This window comes from Mobula birostris, chromosome 23, assembly GCF_030028105.1.
Source record: "Mobula birostris isolate sMobBir1 chromosome 23, sMobBir1.hap1, whole genome shotgun sequence".
NCBI classification, from domain to species: Eukaryota; Metazoa; Chordata; class Chondrichthyes; order Myliobatiformes; family Myliobatidae; genus Mobula; species Mobula birostris.
In genome coordinates, this window is record NC_092392.1 from 7,933,477 (window position 1) to 7,955,897 (window position 22,421).

General features: G+C 41.9%; 1 protein-coding gene across 1 annotated transcript in view; it reads left to right on the top strand.

The window, feature by feature from the left end:
- snd1 (staphylococcal nuclease and tudor domain containing 1) overlaps positions 1-20,567 on the top strand; it is a 919,733-nt gene extending 899,166 nt beyond the window's left edge. The window contains exons 23-24 of the mRNA XM_072241822.1: positions 16,584-16,628; positions 19,369-20,567. Coding sequence (XP_072097923.1) covers positions 16,584-16,628; positions 19,369-19,434 — 111 coding nt within the window. The 3' untranslated portion in view covers positions 19,435-20,567. The remainder of the gene's footprint in view (positions 1-16,583; positions 16,629-19,368) is intronic.
- The last annotated feature ends 1,854 nt before the right edge of the window (positions 20,568-22,421 follow it).

Here is a 22,421-nt window from a genome sequence, read left to right on the forward strand (position 1 = left end):
ATGGGAGGAGAGTAAAAAGTCCATGGTTAGGGTGAGATGCATCCTTGATAATGCTTTTTGCCCTGCCCAGGCAGCGTTTATGGTAGATATTCTCAATGGTGGGCAATTGTGTGCCGATAATCTGCTGGGCAGTTTTCACCACACACTGGAGTGCTTTGCAGTCCAATACGGGACAATTGCCATACCACACTGAGATGCAGTTGGTGAGTATGCTCTCAATGGTACAGCGGTAAAAGTCCATCAGTATCCTGGGATAGAGGTGAGCTTTCTTGATGCTCCACAGGAAATAAAAGCATTGTTATGCCTTTTTGATCAGGATGGAGGAGTTCAGAGACCAGGTGAGATCCTTGGAAATATGGATACCATGAAGTTTGAGGCTTGATACACGCTCCACTAGAGCACCGTTGATGTAGATGGGGATGTGAGGGTGGCTCCTAGCATGCCTGAAGTCCACATGATCTCCTTGGTCTTCTGGTGTTAAGGGCCAGGTTGTTGTCAGCACACCACGCGGCCAGATGCTGGACCTCGTCCCTGTAGGCCGAGGATGGACACATAACATTTGTTTAATTTTTCTGCCATTTTTTAATTCCCTGATACACATTCTCTTGTTCTAGTCCGTAAAGGACTAATTTTTACTAATCTTTTTGTTTTTACATATCTCTGGAAGCTTTTAGTCTGTTTTCATGTTTCTCACCAGATTATTTTCATATTCTGTTTTCCTTTATAAATATCCTCCTTTACTGATTTCCACATTTTTTTCAATCCTCAGGCGTACTGTACATGATAAGCTTTTCCCTTTGATCTAATATTATCTTGTTACTTGTGTTTTAAAAGGGATATATATTAGTTGCAAACCACATATTAATGCTTTAAATGTTATTAGCCATTGCTTTTCTCAATGTAGATCCCGCTGTACTTCATATATTTATAGTTTACATTGCTTATATTTCAGGCCCTATTTTCAGATTGAACTAAACCAGTTTAATTTTAATAGAAGGTTCTATCATCCTCGTGAATCTCAAACTACAAGATCATTTATTAACCCTTTACCATTACAAAATATTAGATTTAAAATTATTTATTCCTGAGATTCATGTATCTCAACATTTTAAATGACATCATTTTCAACTTCTTAATCGTATAACCATATAACAATTGCAGCACGGAAACAGGCCATCTCAGCCCTTCTAGTCCGGGCCTTCTTGTTATGAATGTTGTGTGCATTCACATAAAGAGACTTTAATTTCATTTGTAACCATTTTTCCTTACCTTGGCTCCAGTTTCAGGTACATCTCTATCTGTATGCATAGTCCCTTCTTTTTCCTGAACTTCTGCCACACCCTTTCTCTTTGACATGCTAAATTTCCCCTCTTCCCCCGGGATCAATAAAGTATGACTATGACTATGATAAGGCCACCCTCAACTCTTTACTTAGTTTGAGGCCAAATTATTTTATGTTCAGGACACTGGTCCTTGCTGAATTCAGGGTAAGCCTAGCCCTGTAGAACAGCTCTCTTCCCCAGCACCAATGCCCCATGAGTTGAACTCTTTCTCTGTCACTCCAATCAATAATCTTAATGACACTCTGCTAATTTACATGTGGTTCAGGCACATGGATCATACCTATAGTTATACTTCTTGATTTAGACTCAAGTTGCTCTTGGTTCCTCAGCAGACCCACTTTTCCAAGCTCCACTTATACATATTGATGGCTAATTGGAACAGAGGTGAGTCTTTCTCCTTTCTGAGTTTAGTTCCTCTTCATCCCAAGGCACGCGTATAAAGAAAAGGACTAGCCAGGAAACAGTGCTTCGGAACTCATCTGTGTGGCTGCAGAGAACAATGTCTATTTCCCCTTACTATTTTGTCCCCTACTGCCCTCTTAATCTCCCAGTTTGTGTGCTAGCACTGTGCTATAGTTTTCAGTCAATTTGTTCAAACTCTCTGGAGAATTTGCGCTTGTCTATAAAAGCCATAAGAGCCTCAAATGCAAGGACGAAAGCTTCATCAGAATCCCCGTACCTGTCTAAGCCATATTCACGCTGCCTTGTCCCTGACCACTAAACAAATCCACTGTACTTAACCGAATGGGTGTGGTAACTTCCTGGAAGAATCTGTCTAGTTAACCTCATCTTCCCCGATGCATCAAATTATCCAAAGCTCTGACTCCAGTTCATCAATTCTGAGCTGAAGTTCCTTAAACTGCAGGTACCTACTTCATTTGTGGTTATCAGTAGTATCCATGTGCTGTAGTCCTAATCCTTACTTCCCTTCCATAATTTATGATTTAAATAGTAATCAAGTTTTTCAATTTGTTCTTTATAGCTTTAGTCTAGTCAATGATCTGATTTAAAGGAACCAATTTATGTTGTACATTTTGCCCTGGATGGTCATTCAGGGACAAGAACAGAAGAAATATAAATAAATAAAAGCTATTACATGCAATAATCAGTTATTTATTTATTGAGATACAATGCGCGGAATAGGTCTTTCAAGTCATGCTGTCCAGCAACCCCACCACAATTTAACCCTAGCCTAATCAGGGGACAATTTACAATGACCAATTAACCAACTAGTTGGTATGTCTGGACTATGAGAAGAAACCAGACATTACAGGCTCCTTACAGGTGACATTGGACCTGAGCTCCGAACTCTGACACCCTGATTTGTGATAGCACTGCATTAACCACTATGGTACCGTAGCACTAATTATTTCCCTGCCCTGTCACCTTTTTCAAATAAAACACAGAATATTAGAATGCTCAGCAGATCATGTGCAATATGTGGAGAGGGAAAGAGAGTTAAGATTTAAGAAAGATGAGTTTCTACTTCCCCTGTTTTTCTTATTCTTGATTTGGATTGCTAATGTAATTGCTTATTAATTCAATCCTGATCTTTGAAAAGTACTCATTACTACACCTTTTTGCCATTTACCTGATTCCTACTCTACACCACATCCAAAACTGTCCACTATACACTCTCCCACCTGGTTTCACCCAAACCTAGCAACGTGTTTCTGCAGTTTAAATTTGCTCCAGGTATATATGTTTCCGTTATCCTGTGTATCACCATGTTTCACATGCTTACCACTGGGAGTAGAAGTGTAGGGAATGTGAACAATTATACACAATGAATAGGCTTTACTTCTGTGAACCCCCAGAAAGAGCGGATGGTTTCTATGGAGATTGGTGTATAAAGAGGAGTTAGGATAATAGCGTACTGCTTGCTCCCTGCAGGCCTGCAGGACTCTAGGGTGTATTGCAGCATTTCATGTTACACAGCAGTCACTGCTTAGAATTTTGATTTATAAATTTCGATTAAAGCAACTGGGTAGGTTGGAATAATTAGCACACCCTGCCTCTTTATGATACTACCTTTGGAGTTTGATCTTTACTATGAGAATAGTCTGCTACTCCAAAAGCAGTCTTTTAGACTCCATGTAAGAGGACCATTTCAAAAGACTAATGATCTTTCAATGAGGAACCTCTTTAAATGGTTCACATTGAATACAGCACAACTCCTAAGAAGATACAATACAGCTTTAAAGAATAGCATCTTTAATATTAGAACTTCCTAAGGGAAGTGGGTAAATATATAATCATTATCATTATTATGTGCCATGTTATATGATGTGGGCAATCATGATCTCCATGATCATGATTATTCTTCACAAATTTTTCTTCAGAATTGGTTTGCCATTGCCTTCTGAGCAGTAACTTTACAAGATGTGTGACCCCAGCCTTTACCAATACTCTTCAGAGACTGGCATCAGTGGTCAAATAACCAAGATTTGTGATATGCACCAGCTGCTCATATGACCATCACCACCTGCTGCCATGGCTTCACGTGACTCTGATCGGGGGGAGGGCTAAGCAGGTGTTGCACCTTGCCCAAGGGTGACCTGCAGGCTAGCAAAGGGAAGGAGAGCTTACACTTTCTTTGGTGGAGACGTATCTCAATATACCAACTGTCCTCATTGATGACAGGTCTCAATGCTGTCAACAAGTTTTGCTACATGGGCAGCATAATAACAACCTCAGCTTCTCTGGATGTAGAGATTGCATCAAGAACTAGAAAAGCCTGCTTTGCCTTTGGTCAGCTGAAAGATCGAGTTTGGCAACAGAACATCATTTTGGCCATCAAGTGCAAGGTATACAAGGCCGTTGTCATATCAACCTTGTTATATGGATGTGAGACATGGTGCCACATCAGAGACATTTACGCCAGCTTGACCAACTGCAGTAGTGTCACCTACGTTCTCTCATGAAGATCACCTGGTGAGACAAGGTCTCCAATACCGAGGTCCTCTCTTGAGCCGGAACGCCAGCAGTTTCAACCTTGGTGATGTCAGCCCAACTGCGCTGGGCAGGACACGTTGTCAGAATGCTTGACGGAAGACTGCCTAGGGACATCTTGTACGGCCAACTGTCCAGTAGTACCCAAAAACGAGGAGGCCAGTGACTACGATACAGGGATGTTCTGCACAGGAGCCTCAAGAAAACTGACATTGCCCCATCAACATGGGAGGATCTGGCTCAAGATCACTCACAGGGGAGGGACGCCATCAGAAAAGGTGTGGACGCTGCTGAGAACAAGCTCAATGAGGCAACAGAGGAAAGGCACAGGAAGCGCCACAACAAAGCTTCTGCTCCCGCTGCCCCTCCAGGCCTCACCTGCCAAGTATGTGGCAAGCAATGCCTGTCAAGGATCGGCCTGTACAGTCACTCCAGGACGCAGATGTCAAACCCCACTAACTGACTGAAAGGAACCATCATCATCCTATGGGATGGATAGCCAGAGAGAGAGATCTCAGTATAAAATATATAAAGTACCAGTGCCAGATGTGAGAAGCTGGTAAATAGCTGGAAGAATAGGGTTGAAGAAGACGATATAGTTTTGAACCCAGCTTATCTGTGCGATTTCAGTATTGAGGAGTTTTGCCCAGTTTTGGTTTTACGTGGATCACAAGAGCTGATTTCCACAGCTGAGGGAAGAATAGCTACCTGGCAGCATTTGATCAAGTGTGGCATCAGGGAAGCCTGGTACAACAAAAGTGAATAGGTATCAAGAGAGATAGCATTTCTTGTCATATCTCACATGAAGGAAGATGATTATGGTCATCAAGGATCAAGGATCTTGATATTATCCCAGCCCCAGGGCATTGTTGCAAGGGTTCTTCAGGGTCAAGTTCTGTCTTCAGCTGCCACATCAGTGACCTTTCTTCCATCATCAGCTCAGAAGTGGGAACATTTACTGCTGATTGAATATTGTTCAACTCTGTTTGGAACTTTGCAACAAATGAAATGGTTCATGTAGCAGATCGTAGACAATATTCAGGACTGATACTTGTGCCACAGCGAATCATTGGCCATTTCACTGAAGAGTGAATCTAATGAATTCTCCACCATCGCATCCTTTTAAGAAGGGCAAGGAGAAGAATACTTTTGACCAGAAACTCACCTACATCAACAACATAAGTACTGTTTTAACAAGAGCCTTATGAGTCACAAAGTCAGAGAAAAGTGCAACACTAAAACAGACCCTTTGGCCCATCTGGTCTGTACCGAACCATTTAAACTGTCCGGTCCCATCAACCTGCGCCCAGATCATAGCTCTTCATCCCCCTGCCAGCCGTGTACCTATCCAATCTTCTCTTAAACATTGAAATCAAGCTCATATGCGCTACTTGCTCTGGCAGCTCATTCCACACTCACAACCCTCGAGTGAGGAAGTTTCCTCTTATTTTCCCCTTAAACTTTTTCACCTCTCATCCTTAACCCATAACCTCTAGGTGTAGTCTCAACTATCCAGTATAAAAAGCCTGCTTGCATTTACTACATATATACCCCAATGTGCCAAAAGCTTTCCTTATGACCCGATCTACCTGTGATTCCAGTTTCAATGAATTTCGGACCTGTATGCCCAGATCCCTTTGCTGTACTGCACTGCTCAGTGCCCTTCTGTTCACTGTGTAAGATCTACCCTGACTGACCCTACCAAAGTGCAACACCTCATACTTGTCTGTGTTACATTCTGTTTGCCATTTTAGCCCATTTTTCCAGCTGATCCAAATCCTGCCACAAGTTTTGATAGACTTCTTTGATGTCCACTACACCCCCAATCTTGGCCCGAAACATTGACTGTACCTCTTCCAATAGATGCTGCCTGGCCAGCTGTGTTCCACCAGCATTTTGGGTGTGTTGTTAGAAAAGATGCGCTGCCATTGGAGAGGGTCCAGAGGAGCTTCACAAGGATGATTCCAGGAATGAAAGGGTTATCATATGAGGAACATTTGATGGCTGTGGGTCTGTACTCGCTGGAATTCAGAAGGATGAGGAGGGATCTTATTGAAACCTTTCGAATGTTGAAAGGCCTAGACAGAGTAGATATGGAAAGGATGTTTCCCATGGTGGGAGAGTCTAGGACAAGTGGGCACAGCCTCAAGATAGAGGAATGCCCTTTCAAAACAGAGATACAGAGAAATTTCTATAGCCAGAGGGTGGTGAATTAGTGGAATTTGTTGACACGTGCAGCTGTGGAGGCCAGGTTGTTGGGTGTATTTAAGGCAGAGATTGATAGGTTCTTGATTGGACATGGCATCAAAATGGGAGAAGGCCGGGAACTGTGGTTGAGGAGGAGAAAAAAAAGGATCAGCCATGATTGACTGGCGGAGCGGACTCGATGGGCCAGATGGCCTAATTCTGCTCCTATGCCTTATAGTCTTATGGGCGTTTAAAGGTCTTTTCTTTTTAATGGTTTCTATTGGGGTTCTTTGTTTCAAGGCTGTCTGTAAGGAGACGAATCTCAATGTTGTATAAAGTATACATACTCTGATAATAAAATGTACTTTAAACTTTGAAGAGACCCCAATGATCCAAAAGTCTGACACCTTCCCTGAGCTGGCCTATCTTGCAACCACCTGGCATCACACAGTCTTTTCACAAATGGCAAGTCAGGAGTATGATTGAGTGATTGATATTCCATGTGCTGCTCTATCTACCCCCAGGGCATAGTGGTTACAGTGCATACTGCATGCGATGCACACTAAAATTACTTGCCTAGGCTGCTTCAGCAGCCCCACCATACTCTTAACCTCTATTATCATAAAGATGTGGCACCTTCACCTCCTGGTTACCTTTTAAATCACATTCTGGCTTGACTTGGACATAGGTCACTAATGGTTTGCTGGAGCTGATTTAGTCCTAAACTTTCTACTTGGTAGCACTGTGAGAATACTTTTACTGGAGAGATAATACCACATCACCTTCTTAAAAAGCATTTAGGAATGGGTAATGCTGGCCTCACCCAATAGTGCCATGTCACAAAAGATGAATAAAGAAGGAAGAATTGTATGCAATCTAGCACATGAACTTCTTAATATGTCTACAATAGAATTTCTTACTTTATTTTCAGCCTTGTTAAATGTTTCAGCATTGTATGGAAACAATTGTTGTAATTATCTGTTCATTGTGCAACCTTCATTATTGTTTTAAACACTCCTTTGGGCACACTGCAAGTTCCTAACCCCTAAAGCCACAGTGAGGTTGACCTTAAACGTAAGTCCCTGCCAAGAAGATATTCTTAAGCTGATTTATATTTTTTGACCAATTTAGGACAATGCACATATATTGAAGCATCTTCAAGCAATTTTTTCTTGGTTGTGCCAATGACTTAACCTGGACATCACAGTGAAATAAAAGGATTAAATGGATGTAGCAGAAATCCCACCTCTTCCGGAAGTTCCAGGAGTCTCCCGCATATTGATAGTGGCTCCCTGATGCCTGCAAATTATATACAATATCCCAGAAATTGATTTTTTTGAGATTGAACGAGAGAGAGAGAGCGCACAAGAGAGAGAGAGAGCGCCATGGCAGAGTGTTCCAAAAAAAGAAAATATAAAATGTACTTCACCCCAGAGTACACTAAAGCGTAGCCCTGCCGAATAAGGGTCAAAAGTAATGACAGTGTTGCTCGCTGCACTGTTTTCAACAGTGACTTTTCTATTGCCCATGGTAGGTTAAGACTGTAAAAGGCACGTTGAGGTGAGTTGAGGTGTCATTTGTTCATTAGCATAGCTAACGTTATTTAAACTAGCTGGCGAGCTGCTAAGGAGCTACTCTATTGAAGACATCCCACCTCTCCCAGATGTTCCGGGAGTCTCCCGCAAATTGATGGTGTTACCTCCCTGAAATGAGCTTTTGCAGGGTGGGATGTCTGATGTAGTGTTCTAACCCAGGAAAGCAAATACTGTGCAGAGAAGAAGAGATCCAAATTAACTTAATCAACAATGTTTTAATGAGAGTACTAAATGAGATATTGAGAAACATTAAAAGGTCATTACTGAGCTACAATTGAGAGTTAGTCTTTCCTCTGTAATTCATTGATGCCTCACTTAGAATAGTTCAGGTTATATATAGGAAGGATAAAGAATAGAGAAGGAAGGATAAAGAATAGAGAAACAAGAATAATTTGAAGAGGTAAAGATGGAGTTGTAGGAAACAGTAACGTAAACGGAACACATCTCAGTAGTAGTAAAGAGTACAGTGAGTGTATGTGTTTTAAGGATCCTATAATGATTAGATACTGTAATGGAGGCCTGTTTGATGCAAAACTAATGTATGGAAACATTGGCCCATATTTTGCATTTATAAAGCCGGCAAAATTATCAGCGTTGTGGAAATGGCTGAACAAGGAAATCTCAAGTGTTTCAGTAATCGATACAGTGTGTCTCCACAGGCTTTACACCTTTCTCTTTTGGAACCAAAATCCAGTGAACTTTGAATATTGCAAGTATTCATAGTAAAGTACTCTGGAAACTGGTGCATGGAAGAAATAAGCTTTTCACAGCATCCTGTGCTATAATTAGTTCCAAGCAAATTCTTTGGTCCTTAAAAAAAATTCATACGTGTAGAATCCAGTTTTCTCAAGTAAATGTACAAAATATAATGCTTATTAAGTTAAAATATTGCTAAAATGTTTCATCTTCTACCCCAACATATTAATTCCAATCTTTATTTTGTAGTCTAATATAAAATACTAGCAAGTTTTATTTTGCTATACAAATGTCTAAGACTTTTTCACTGTGATTTGCTGTCATTCCTTTACTCTCTCAAAAGTTCCTCATTGGATTGCAATTTCATAAGTGGCAGCAATGGTCTAATATTCATTTCAGTCTGTTGTGCATTGTTAATTGCCTCTATCCATTCAGGAGATCCGTGCATTTTCAGCTTATTGATGGCAACACTGTAATTCCGATTGTCATTCCCGTTCTGGCGTGTCGGTTCATGGCATTCTCTTGCCCCAAGCTGAGGCCTTCTCTGGGTAGAGGAGCAACACCTTATATTCCATCTGAGTGCCTTCCAACCTGATGGCATGAATATTGATTTCTCCTTCCGGTAAACAAATTCGCCCCTCCCCTTTGTGTATTTCCCATTATAACCTTTTACTTCTTCTCACCTAACTATTACTTCCCCCGGGTCCTCTCCTCCTTCTCTCTCCCCTGTGGTCCACCTTCCTCTCCTATCACATTCTTTCTTCTTCATCCCTTAACCTTTCCGACCCATCTGGCTTCACCTATCACCTTTCACCTAGTCTCTTTCCCCTTTCCCCACCTTTTTATTCTGGCATCTTCCCCTTCATTCTCAGTCCTGAAGGAGGGTCTCAGCCCAGAACATCAATTTCCATGGTTGCTGCCTGACCTGCCGAGTTCCTTCAGCATTTTGTGTGTGTTGCTTTGGATTTCTGCAGACTTTCTCATGTTTGTGAAGAATGCTTGCTAACTTTACTCTGTTTCCCAATTTCCCATTCTTGCTTTGAACACTGAGGGTGATTTTACCAGCCTGATCCCTTTTCTTCAGGGGCACATTGAGAGACAAGGTGACTTTTCTACTCCATTTCTGAAAATCCTTTGGTGGGAGATGGAGCAGAAGAACCTTGATAGGGAGGGTGGATGGGTGGCTTGCAAGATGATCCCTTTCTTCCACTATTAACTGTGAACATCTCCATGACCTCTAAGAATGCATAAGAGATGCTCGATCCCATCGTTTTGTACAGCCAATGTGAAGAGTTCCCATGAGTTGATGTTCACATGTTTGCAAATAAGTCGTTAAGAACGTGCTTGAATTGTTTCCTTGTTTATCTTGGAAGATTGTAGGAACTCAGCAGGTCAGGCAGCATCTATGGAGAGGAATATACAGTCAATGTTTCGGGCCAAGAACTTTCATCAGGACTGGAAAGGAAGGAGGCAGATGGCCTAAAACTTCAGCTGTTTATTCCCCCTCCATAGTTGCTGTTGAGCATTCTGATTTCCAGTTGCTGCAGAAATCCTACAGTTTTTGAATTTTGTATCAGTTTAGGAATGCAGTATTGAACATATGGTGTAACCTGCTCACTGAAATTGGTTGAATTTAATTAAGGCTGCAGTGCTGAGCTGTTCTTTATCGTACCCGATAAAGCTGACGTGTTTTGTATAAATATCATTGCTGGTCCCTCTTCACTGCTTTAACCTGTCTGCTATGGAACGTTCATTGTCTCAGAAGGGCAGAGATTATAGCTGCTCTGTAGACACTGAGTCTTCAATGTGCTGACTTGGAGATCCTGATCTTCAAACACACTTTTCCTCAAACGGTTAAAGCCTATGCTGGCACACTAAAGATAATAATGGTTTTCATCACTGATGTGTGCCTCTTTTGAGGGGAGTTCCCAAAATTGTAAAGTGGTCCACATTTTCCAGTGTCTTACTGCCAGTGGGAGAGGTAGGTGGAGATGATTACAGTGTTGTACAGCAGGGGCAGTTTGATAGAGGGCTTCTGTTTCCTGGAAGTTGACAGTCAGGCCTGTTCTTTCATCTTCTTCAGTGTACAAATCGCTCAGCGTCTGAATGTGCCCAGAGAAATCATCATCTGCAGCATAAATCTAAGGTTGAGGTGAACTTGGTTCTGCAGTGGACACAATGTGGGTTGTCATGTAAATTAGCTCCACCCTTGTGAGAAGCTGATTGAAGGTGAGGAACAGCATTGCAGTGAGGAAGGTTGAGAAATGTGTTGGGGCGGTGGCTCAGATTTACTGTCTTGACATTGATTTTTAGGGATGTGGTCTGTTGTGGGCTTTGCAACAAGGTAATTACAATTGTGAACAAGAGTTTTACATACCTGTAGGAAGTTTATTATATTTGCTAGTTCACTCTAATATTACATTAACTCCCCCACCAAATCACATTTATAAACTTGTATTGATTTTTAAATTCCTGCTATCTTTTTGTTTATGTTTTTTTGGGCAACTTTCTTAATTGCTTTCATTAGCCACAGCTGGATTATATTTCTTTGGAGGTATATGTTGAATAGAATGTTTGCTTATTGGGAGTTACGAAGTACAGATTTTAAATGTTTGCTTATCTACTACTTTACCTTGTAATCTAATTCGGCAATCTGCCCTAGTCAGCTTCACCTTATACCTATATAATTGGCTTTATTTAATTTTAAGGTTCTAGTTTCTGGCTTTTATACATTGTTATCAACCTCTATTATACTGTCATCATTCTTTCCCAGAGGATTCTTCACCGAGAGATTACTAGCTGACATAAAACAGGATTTAAAATATCCTGCCTCCTTTGTTGACTCTATAATGTATTTTTTCTGTGCTATCTTTTTCACATTATTTTAAATCTCTGCCCTTTAGTCCTTGAGCTATCCACTAATATAAACAGCTTCTCTACCCTATCTGAACTTGGCATTATCTTGAACACCTCTGTCAAATAATCTGTCATATTTTGCTCCAAGAATAACCCTAGATTCTCCAGTCAAACCTTGCAACTGAAATCTTGCAGGCCTTGAACAATTCCAATAAATCATTGTGTATTCTTTTCTACTTCTTTATCCCTGATTGTTATTTCTAAAAGATTCTCTCCACTACTGAGATTAAATTTATCAGCTTGTAGTTGTTGGCATATTCTTAAACAGTTTTTGAACATAGGTGTCACATTGTTTAGTTTTCCAAAACCTCTCTGTACATATAAAGGAACAGCAGCTTTTGGAAATCTCTTCCAAACCAGCATTCCTTATGTTCCCTCCTTACCAACTTGCCTTCCATAGTATCTGCGGAGATCTTAAACAGTCTTGCCTCTCTTCATCTACCCACTTAGTATTTGTATTAATTTACAATATAGTTGTGATTAAACATAGTTTTTTGTCATTCTAATGCCTGATTTTCTGTATCCAAGATCCTTCTTCATAGAATGTCAAATATAATATATTTGATTTCCAGTGTTGGTCACTAAGCAAACACATTTCCTTATTTCAAATATAATCACAGTTAGTAATACCAGCCTTTTAAAATTTATGTTCAAATATTGAATCCAATTGCACTTGAGAGAGCAAAGCCTTACAGAAGTTCTTGTCTCTGCTTGGAGACCAGTTTTGCAGTGCCTCATCTTAACAACTACTCTTTGTGCATCAGCTCTGATTGCACATTTGTGTTGCCAGGCTGTTCAACCACTTAAATAAATGAAAACCTATCATTTTTGTAACACCTTTCATAACTTCAGAATGTGCCATAGCATATTATAGCCAATTACTTTTGTTTGTAGTGCAGGGCAGTAGGAAGCATTCCCCACACAGAATGATCATTGAGACAGAAATGTGATCGTGGCTAGTTATGAATATTGGCATGGATGCCGGAAAATACCTCCTTTCTGTTTTGCATTAATGGCATGGGATTTTCTATGTGTACCCTAAAGAACCCAAGTAGTTTAATATCTCATTTGTTCAGTTTACTTCTGAATTATGTCCAGTTTTGTGCTTAGGTTTCCAGAGATGGGAGGGTTAACAGTTATCCTAGACATAGACTAGGCCAATGACAAGCACATCTCAGTCTAATTAAATTTCATACCCAAATTCATAACACCATAAGACATAGGAGCAGAATTAAGCCATTCAGCCCATCAAGTCTGTTTCACCATTGTATCATGGCTGATCCCAGATCCTACTCAAACTCATACACCTGCCTTCTTGCCGTATCCTTTGATGCCCTGACGAATCTGGAAACTATCAACTTCTGCTTTAAATATACCCACAGGCTTCACCTCCACCACATTCTGTGGCAGGGTATTCCACAGATTCACGACTCTCTGGCTAAGAGAATTCCTCCTTATTCCTGTTCTAAAAGGTCACCCCTCAATTTTGAGGCTGTGCCCACTAGTTGTGGATACCCCTGCCGAAGGAAACATCCACAGCCACCTTATCTGGTCCTTTCAATATTCAGTAGGTTTCAATGAGATCCCCTGCCCGCACCCCCCCCCCCCCCCACATTCTTCTAATTTCCCATCCCCCGAAAACTGCCAAATGTCCCTTATAACAACAGACACAAAATGTTGGAGGAACTCAGCAGGCCAGGCAGCATCTATGGAAAAGAGTACAATTGACGTTTCAGGCCGAAACTCTTCGACAGGACTGTCGACTGCACTCTTTTCCGTGGATGCTCCCCGGTCTGCTGAGGTTTGTCTCGAATTTTGTGTGCGTTGCTTGGATTTCCAGCATCTGCAGATTTTCTCTTGTTTGTGAAACGTTCCTCATATGTTAATTCTTTTATTCCTGGGATCATCCTGATGAATCTCCTCTGAACTTTCTCCAATGACAACACATCCTTTCTGAGTATGGAACCCAACTGTTGACAATATTTTCAAGTGCAGCCTGACTAGTGTCTTTTAAGGCATCAGCATTAATCTCCTCACTCTTATATTCTACTCCCCTTGAAATAAATGCCAACAGTATGTTTGCCTTCTTTACCACAGACTCAACCTGTAAGTTAATCTTCTGGGAGTCTTGTATGAGGACTCTTAAGTCCCTCTGCTCCTCTGATGTTTGAATTCTCTTCTCATTTAGATAATCTGCACTATTGTTCCTTTTACCAAAATGCATTATCATAACATTTATCAACACTGTGTTTCATCTGCCATGTTTATGCCCATTCAAGTGATTCTTGAAAGATCATGACCAATGCATCCGTTATCTCTTTAGCAACCTCTCTCAGGACTCTGGGACGTAGCCCATCTGGTTCAGGTGCCTTATCCACCTTAAGACCTTCGATTTACCTCGTTCCTTTTCCTTAGTAATAACAATAGCATAGAATTAGAGACCTCAAATCTCACCAGAAGTTGTGAAATTGAAGTCTATAGATATGGTTGGAATAAGAGGAAAAATTATCACAACTTCTGGAGTGTTGCTATAAAATTTAACTGCTTCATAAATGTACTTAATGGAGCCTGACTTTTTTTTGCTTTCTGTTTGAGTTTGCATTTAGGTCAGCTCTGAGGTGACCTAGCAAGCCACTCATTTGAAAAACAGCGAGCAAGAGAAAAAAAAAAACAGACACAAATACTGCAATTAATGCTGTCTCTGGGGTGCACACAGAAGATCCTATGCTATTAATTCAAAGAGGAGATTTCCCAGCATCCGGAACAATAACCATTTCTTAAAAAATCCTACAAAACAATTGATGTTGTTGAGTGCCATCAAGCTGTCGTTGACTCATGGTGACCCTATGGGTAGTGTATTTGTCCATAGGGTTTTTGTGGCATGAAAACCAAAACAATTAATTATCCATTAATCACATCATAATATGAAATGTTGGTTCTGCACTGTCCTGCACAAAAGAAAAGTTATTGCCTATAATGTTCTTTCACACATTCTGAAGTTCTGAAAGGGATTTCCATATATTTCAATGGTCAAACAACTTCAGTAGAGAGAGAAAAAGTTAATGTTTCAGATGGATGATCTTTCCTCATATATCAGCTTCTGACGAAAAGTCGCTTGTCAGAAAGGTAAGTTGCATAACTCAGTGGCCACTTTTATGTACACCCATACACCTGCCCACAAATGCAAATATCTAATCAGCCAAACATGGTGCAACTTGGTGTATAAAAGCATGCAGGTATGGTCAAAAGATTCAGTTGTTCAACTAAACATCAGAATGGAAAAGAAATGTGATCTAAGTGACTTTGACCATGGAGTGATTGTTGTCGCCGGACTAGGTGGTTTGAGTATCTCAGTAATTGCTGACCTCCTGGGATTTTCACGCAAAACACTCACTAGAGTTTATAGAGAATGATGTGAAAAATGAAAAAAAGCATCGGTGAGCAGCAGTTCTGTGGGGTGAAACACCATGTAAATGAAAAAATCCAGAGGAGAATGGCCAAACTGGTTCAAGCTGACAGGAAGGTGACAGTCAGTCAAATAACCAACCATTATAGCAGTGCTGTGCAGCAAAGCATCTCTGAATGTATGACAGATTGAACCTTGAACTGGATGGGTGACAGCAGTAGAAGGCCACACTGGGTTCCACTCCTGTATCAAATAAAGTGGGTGCTGAGTATATATTTGCTTGTGTAAGACCTATTCTACCTCTTGAGTTCCCCTGGGCTCCTGTTTGTGGTAGAATAGGCAACACACCTTTCTAGTAAAGGTTTATGTGTTAAAGTATATCAACAGATTTAGAATGTAGAGAAGAATTGGATGCAGACGTAGGAGAGAAAAAGCACATGGATGTGCAGAGTGCAGGAGATTAAATGATAGAAGGAATAACAATGATTGGTAAAAAGTTGTGGTTAATGCTAACTGGACAAAAGTTACCCCATCATCCAAATGAACTTTGCCAGGCCAGGCAGCAATTAAAGTAGAATGCCAAAGAACTCACTGGGTGAGTAACATCTGTAGAGGCAGGTGGTGTAAGTTAGTGAAGAACTCTACAAAGCAGTCACCTAATTAGTCAGCATGCAGACACGAGTTTCTGTCCTTGACCTCTGACACTGTTCCAATGAAACAAGTTTAAACTTAAGGAATAGAATCTCTTCTTTTAAACTTTGAACTCCATATCATTCTGAATTTGACCAATGGTTTCAGACAATGATTCTATTCTCCCATCTACTGCTCACCCTAAACTATTGTTTAGTTCTGTCCCATGTTGCCTTGGACCATCACTGTTTTGTCAATTAATCTGTTCTGTCATTATTTACCCTTATTCCCAGCTCCTCGACCTCTGTTTGCACTTTAAATCTTATTTTATCACCAATTTTTACCAGTTTAGTGATACCTATGACTGGAAGTACTAAAAGCTTTCCTGTCCAAAGCTGCCCCTTGAATGTTTAAAATGTTTTTGTTTGATTTACATCATCTTCAAAATTCTGCTTTTTTAAAAATCAAATTCAAGTTCAATTTATTGTCATTCATCCTTACCGCCAAATAAAACAATGTTCCTCTGCGCCAAGGTACACAACATGGTACATAAAGCTCAAATATATAACACATAAATATTATTAGCACCAGTAAATTAATAAATAATAAGGATAAAAAGTAAACAGTGTAACACTTCTGGTGCTTCATTTGCGATGAGACCTGGGTGGTGCCAGGGAGTTCGGTCGTCTTACAGCCTGGGGGACGAAGCTGTTTGCCGTCTTAACAGTACTTGTTCTAATGCTATAGTATTTTCAGGCTGATTGCAGCGGGTCAAAGGGGTTTTTGGACAGTTGGAGGGATCATTGACAATGTCGCATTTCCTACAGTTTAACCTAATGTTTATTTTCTCTTGCACAGGTTACAGAATATCTGAATGCCCAAGAAGCTGCCAAATCTGCCAGGGTAAGTGCAGTACGGAGTAACATATATCCTCCCACTCCACCCTCCATCGATTCAGTGGATTAATTTTCAAGTTGCATATTTATCCGACCTTCAAAACATACGAGCTAACGGCAGAGAAGGAGAGTGTTCATTCTGTCATGTTCATGCTACCCAAAAATGGACTTCAGTTTAATCCCTCACCCAGAACTTGGTCTGTAGTCTAAGGAAACTCTTTGGGAGAACTTACAGATGTATTTAAAATCTGGTGAGGGTTTCTACCAGCACCACAATTTCAGACTAAGAATTCCAGCCATTGAGAGTTCTCATCATACTCAACTCATTAATTTCAATTCATGTTCCTCATTACCATCTCTCTGCTGATGGAAGTAGGTCATTCTTGTTTACATTGAACCAAAATAACATCAAACACATACATCTTCACTACAGCTTTTTTGAAACCATAGGTAAGCCAATAAACGGTACCTGTAAGAAACTTGAGTTATTCGTATCCCTCTTTGAAACTCATAATGTCTTTTTGACCTCTTCACTTTTAAGATGTTGGAAAAGATTTGTAGCTCGAGTTGAGGATTTTGTTGTTTAAGTGGATACCGAGCTAGTTTGTTAGCTTGCAGTCGTTACCCAGCTAGGCAACTTCATCAGTGCAACTTCAAATGAAATGTTGCTGATCTCCATTGCTCGTCTTTTATGTGTCCTGTGATTAGTCTGTTTGTGTGTGTGTGTGTTGCACCAATCGTGGATTACATAATCGGTAGCCAATAGAAATGGCACATACACACACACACACACACACACACACAGACTAATCACAGGACACATAAAAGACAAACAATGGAGACCACCGACATTTCATTCCAAGTTGCACTGATGACGTTGCCTAGCTGGGTAACGAAACGTCTGCAAGGTAACAAGCCAGCTCGGTGAGTCACTCAACAACAACCCCTTCCCTATTCCACAATACCTGTACATTCCAAAAATCTATTTAATTTTATTACCTGTTTACTTTTCATTCAAATCAGCTTCTTTGTCCTTCCTGAGTTCACATAACCTGCTAGTTACGATCAGCAACAGTCCCATGCTACACGTGTTACACTTACAAATGATAGAATGCTGCCCTTTATGATTACAATTTCCACACCAAACAACCCTAAGTCATCCGTTCCTTCTTTTCCTCTCCCGCTCTGACCCAAAACTTTCCCTCCCTGAACACACTCTCTGTACAACTCCCTGTGACCTCCTATCCTATCCCACCCCCTTCCCTCCCCTCCTCTCCCCTTCCCCTCCTCTCCCCTTCCCCTCCTCTCCCCTTCCCCTCCTCTCCCCTTCCCCTCCTCTTCCCTTCCCCTCCTCTTCCCTTCCCCTCCTCTTCCCTTCCCCTCCTCTCCCCTTCCCCTCCTCTCCCCTTCCCCTCCCCTCCCCTTCCCCTTCCCCCTCCCCTTCCCTTTCCCTCTCCCCTTCCCTCCTCTCCCCTTCCCCCTCCCCTTCCCCCTCCTCTTCCCCTTCCCCCTCCCCCTCCTCTCCCCTTCCTCTCCCCTTTCCCTCCTCTCCCCTTTCCCCTTCCCCCTCTCCTCTCCCCTTCCCTTTTCCCTCTCTTCTCCCCTTTCCCCTCCTCTCTCCCCTCACCCTTACCTCTCCCATCACCTCTCCTCTCCCTTCCCCACCTCCTGCCATCCTCTCCCCACCCTCTCCCTCCCCTCTCACCTCAACTTCCCCTCTCCCTCCTTCTCTCCTACCAACCCCTTCTCTCCCCCTTCACATCTGCTTCCCATCTTCCTCTCTCCCCCCTCCACTTCTCTCCGATGGCTCCCTTCTTTGCTATCTCCTTACTCCACTACTTCTTGTGCTCCCATCTCCCACCCTCTTCCATCTCCCACCCTCTTCCGTCTCCCACCCTCTTCCGTCTCCCACCCTCTTCCGTCTCCCACCCTCTCCCGTCTCCCACCCTCTCCCATCTCCCACCCTCTCCCCTCTCCCACCCTCTTCCCTCTCCCACCCTCTTCCACCTCCCACCCTCTCCCATCTCTCACCCTCTCCCCTCTCCCACCCTCTTCCCTCTCCCACCCTCTCCCATCTCTCACCCTCTCCCATCTCCCACCCTCTCCCATCTCCCACCCTCTCCCATCTCCCACCTTCTCTCCCATCTCCCTCTTTCTTTCACTCTCACTCTCCCCACTCCTTCCTCCCTCCCCTTCCCCTCTCCCTCCGCCTCTCCCTCCCCCTCTCCCCTCCCCTCCCCATTACACCCCAACCCCACTCTCCCTCTTCCACCTCTCCCCCTCCCCATCTTCCACCTCTCCCCCTCCCCATCTTCCACCTCTCCCCCTCCCCATTTTCCCCCACCCCTCCCCTTCCACCTCTCCTCTACCTCTCTCTCCCTCTCCCCATCTCCCTATCTCCCTCCCCCTCTCCCACTATCCCACTCTCCCTGCCTCTCCTCTTCTCCTCACCCATCTCCCCCACCCCCTCCCCCTTCCACCTCTCCTCCACCTCTTTCTCTCTGCCTTCCTCACCCCCTCCCATCTCCCCCTCACTCTCCCGCCTCCTTTCTCACTCTCCCTCCCCCTCTTTCATTGCCTCCTGCATGTGCCCTCTCTCCTTTCAGCTTTATCTGTTTTTCCTGTTTGCTTCCCCTAGCTACTGCTCCTTCTAGCAATGTGCATAGTGCGTCATTGTTGAAACACTTCCCCTGTTTTGCTTGTCTATATCTATTACTTTTTTCACTGATAACCTCTTCTCTTCACAGCTGAACCTCTGGCGTTATGGTGACTTTCGAGCTGATGACGCTGATGAATTTGGTTACAGACGCTGAAGAATCCACATGTGAAGAAGACAACATCGTAATTTCCCCTCTGCCTTTTCTCTGTCTCCCAGTCCCCAACTGATCCAGTAAAAGAGAGACTTGCTACTTTCCATTTCCTCCTCTCAGGCATTTGGAATCTCATTGCACTTGTCCCCTACAACTTCAAATGAACAGTTGGCAGTGTTAGGGGGAGATACTAATCATGATTGGATGCTGATCTTAGTCTGTAAAATGAACTGGAAATGTATTCCCTGCTTTGCCCTGAAATTCGTTCTTTCTCCTTTAAATTCTTTATGAATTACAGAATAGACCTTTCATTTGGTGATTTCTTTTTATTCCTGTTATTTCTTTGAAAAGTCTAAACTTGGATAAAACATTGGAAGCTAAGGCAATCCCAAACAAAATTCGGTTTCACAGTTTGTTTGCTGACAGCTGTACGTGGCAGCACAATGGAAGGTAATTCAAGAAAAAACTCAAACAAATATTCTAGGTCAGGATAGATTGAGTCTTGAAGTGGAATTGCCTGTGTAACTTGTAAAGGATTCTAATTTGTGAACCGTACATACTACATTGTTTTTTTGATGCTTTTTAGAAATTTTATTTGTTATGTTCAACAAAGGGGAATTACTTTCTTCGGTAACTTTATGTTGAGCCTGTTTATAATAGCAGGCTTAGGATTTTGTTGCATATGGAGCTCCCCTCGTCCCACCCCAAAAATTAATTAGCCTTGGAAGCACCTGAGTTAATCTTATTCATGTCTTAAAATATTAGCCAAACTGCAACGTGTTAGAATCCTGTGTCTGCTCAAGATTGGACCATATATAAATCTGATACATGGTGCCGACAAGAGTCCTTTCTAAGGTACTTGCCCCGTCTGCTTAGCAATCAGTAGCTTATTTTGAGCAGAACGTGTGGGCACAAATAGCTGATGCAGTGTAATGTACATTAGAATGCTGTGTTCCTCTTTCTCTTTGATTTTTGTTTTGCTTGTGACATGATTGCAAGTAATTTTCATTTGTAACTCTTAGCTAGGTTTATGATTTATTCTTCCTCCCTGCGCTTCATCCCTTAACCTGATGTTGTCTCTTGTCATTATATTTAATGCTTAAAGTCTCAATAAAAGTAGCATTGGCAACATGGAATATCCTTAATGCCATGATTTCTTCATTATTGTTAGTGCAAAATTGATGCAGATAAATGCCAAGGATGATCTAGCAGGGACCTCATTGCCGTCAACAGGTCAATTGAACAGGCTGTCCAATGTGGAATGATCTGACCAGATGGACGCCCTGCTCAGGCCGCTTGGGCATATGTCACCCAACTGGCGTAGTTTGAGCATGGCCACCTGGGTAGGTCCCTCCTGTTCTATGAATGCATCACACGAAGGGTCTAAGGTTTGTTATATGCGAAGCAATGGATGCAGGCCTTCATCACTGCTAGGTGATCACTGGATGCATGGAAATTGGGTTACAAGTCCCCACTTATAACATGTAGGTAACATCTAAAAGATTGCTGCAGCTAGTATATGCAGTGTGGAAATAGAACAACAGGAGAATAATAGCGTATGCAAAATGTTGGAGGAACTCAGCAGGTCAGGAAGAAATAAAGAGTTAATATTTCAGTCCTGATGAAAGGTCTCAGCCTGAAACACCCACTCTTTATTCCCTTGCATAAGTGCTACCTGACCTGCTGAGTTCCTCCAGCATTTTATATGTGTTACTCTGGATTTTCCAGCATCTGCAGAATCTCTTGTGTTTATGAGTAGAATAAAAACATGATCTGAGATTGAATTTCATAATGTGCTGCTATTAATAAAGGTGGCTGGTAACTGTTAGATATTCCATAGTATTAATTTATAAGTAATCATACATAATGACATTGAAAACAGACATTTGACAAATTGCAGCCTCTCCTTCTCTGGCAAGCCAGGTTTTAACTGTACTGCCCAGTGCAGTATCAAGCACAAAGCCCATGGCTTGATTTCAATTATTTGGTCTCATTGAGAGCCAATATATATGGAACTTATTCATGGCTTGGGTGATGCTGTCCTGACCAATGTCAGTATTATTATCGTAGAACAGAAATAATTAAATTAAATGTGACCCTGATGACAAAGTCCCACCTCATCTCTGCATTTTAGTTCTTTTATCAACGCTTAATCTAAGACTAGGAAGAGTCAAGGGGCCCTTGCTGAGCAAAAACTAGGTATTAGTGACTGAATTATTGCTAAGAACCACTTAATACCGTTGTTGACAAAATCAATTTTTCCATTTTGGAATGCAGTGCCTTTAAAAGTGGTGGATACAGATTCAATCAATTCCAAAGTGAGTTAGATCAATAATTGAAGGGGGTATAAGTTTCAGGATTTAGGGAATGAACAGAGATTGTGAGACCAGTTATCTCCTTCAGAGAGCTGACAGTGATCCATTTAACTACATGATGGGCCCTGAGTTCAGACTGATGGTGGTGAAATGTGCTAGACTTTGGTAACAACAGAAAATGGGCATTGTTTAAACTCATTTGTGACACGAAAGCTGTACTGGATGAGGGTCTGTGTAGCAATGTGTCAGAGGACACCCCTTCAGATGAGTACAAATGACACCAGCAGAGAAAACTGAGATGTTTCTGAAGTAGGAGTGCCACTGTGAGCCAAGAAAAAATTCATCAGACATGAAGGATCAGTACAAGCAAAAAAATCTGGAAAAGATTTATACTAGACAGAGACAAAATCATTGAAAATGAAGAGATCACATCTCTGCAAGTTAGTGAATTCTTTTGTTTAACAAACTGTATATCTCTGAAAAGTAATATGCTCCTGGCGAGGAGGGGGAAAGCATACAGTCTCTGACAATAATGAGAGTTTTGAAAGTAACACTGTGACAGAATGGATCCTACAGAGGCTGGAGCAGCTGCAGTGCGGTTCAGTACCAAGTCACGTGGCAGTGCAATTTGCTGTGTGATTTGTTTTATTCATACGGCAGGGTAAAACCCCATTG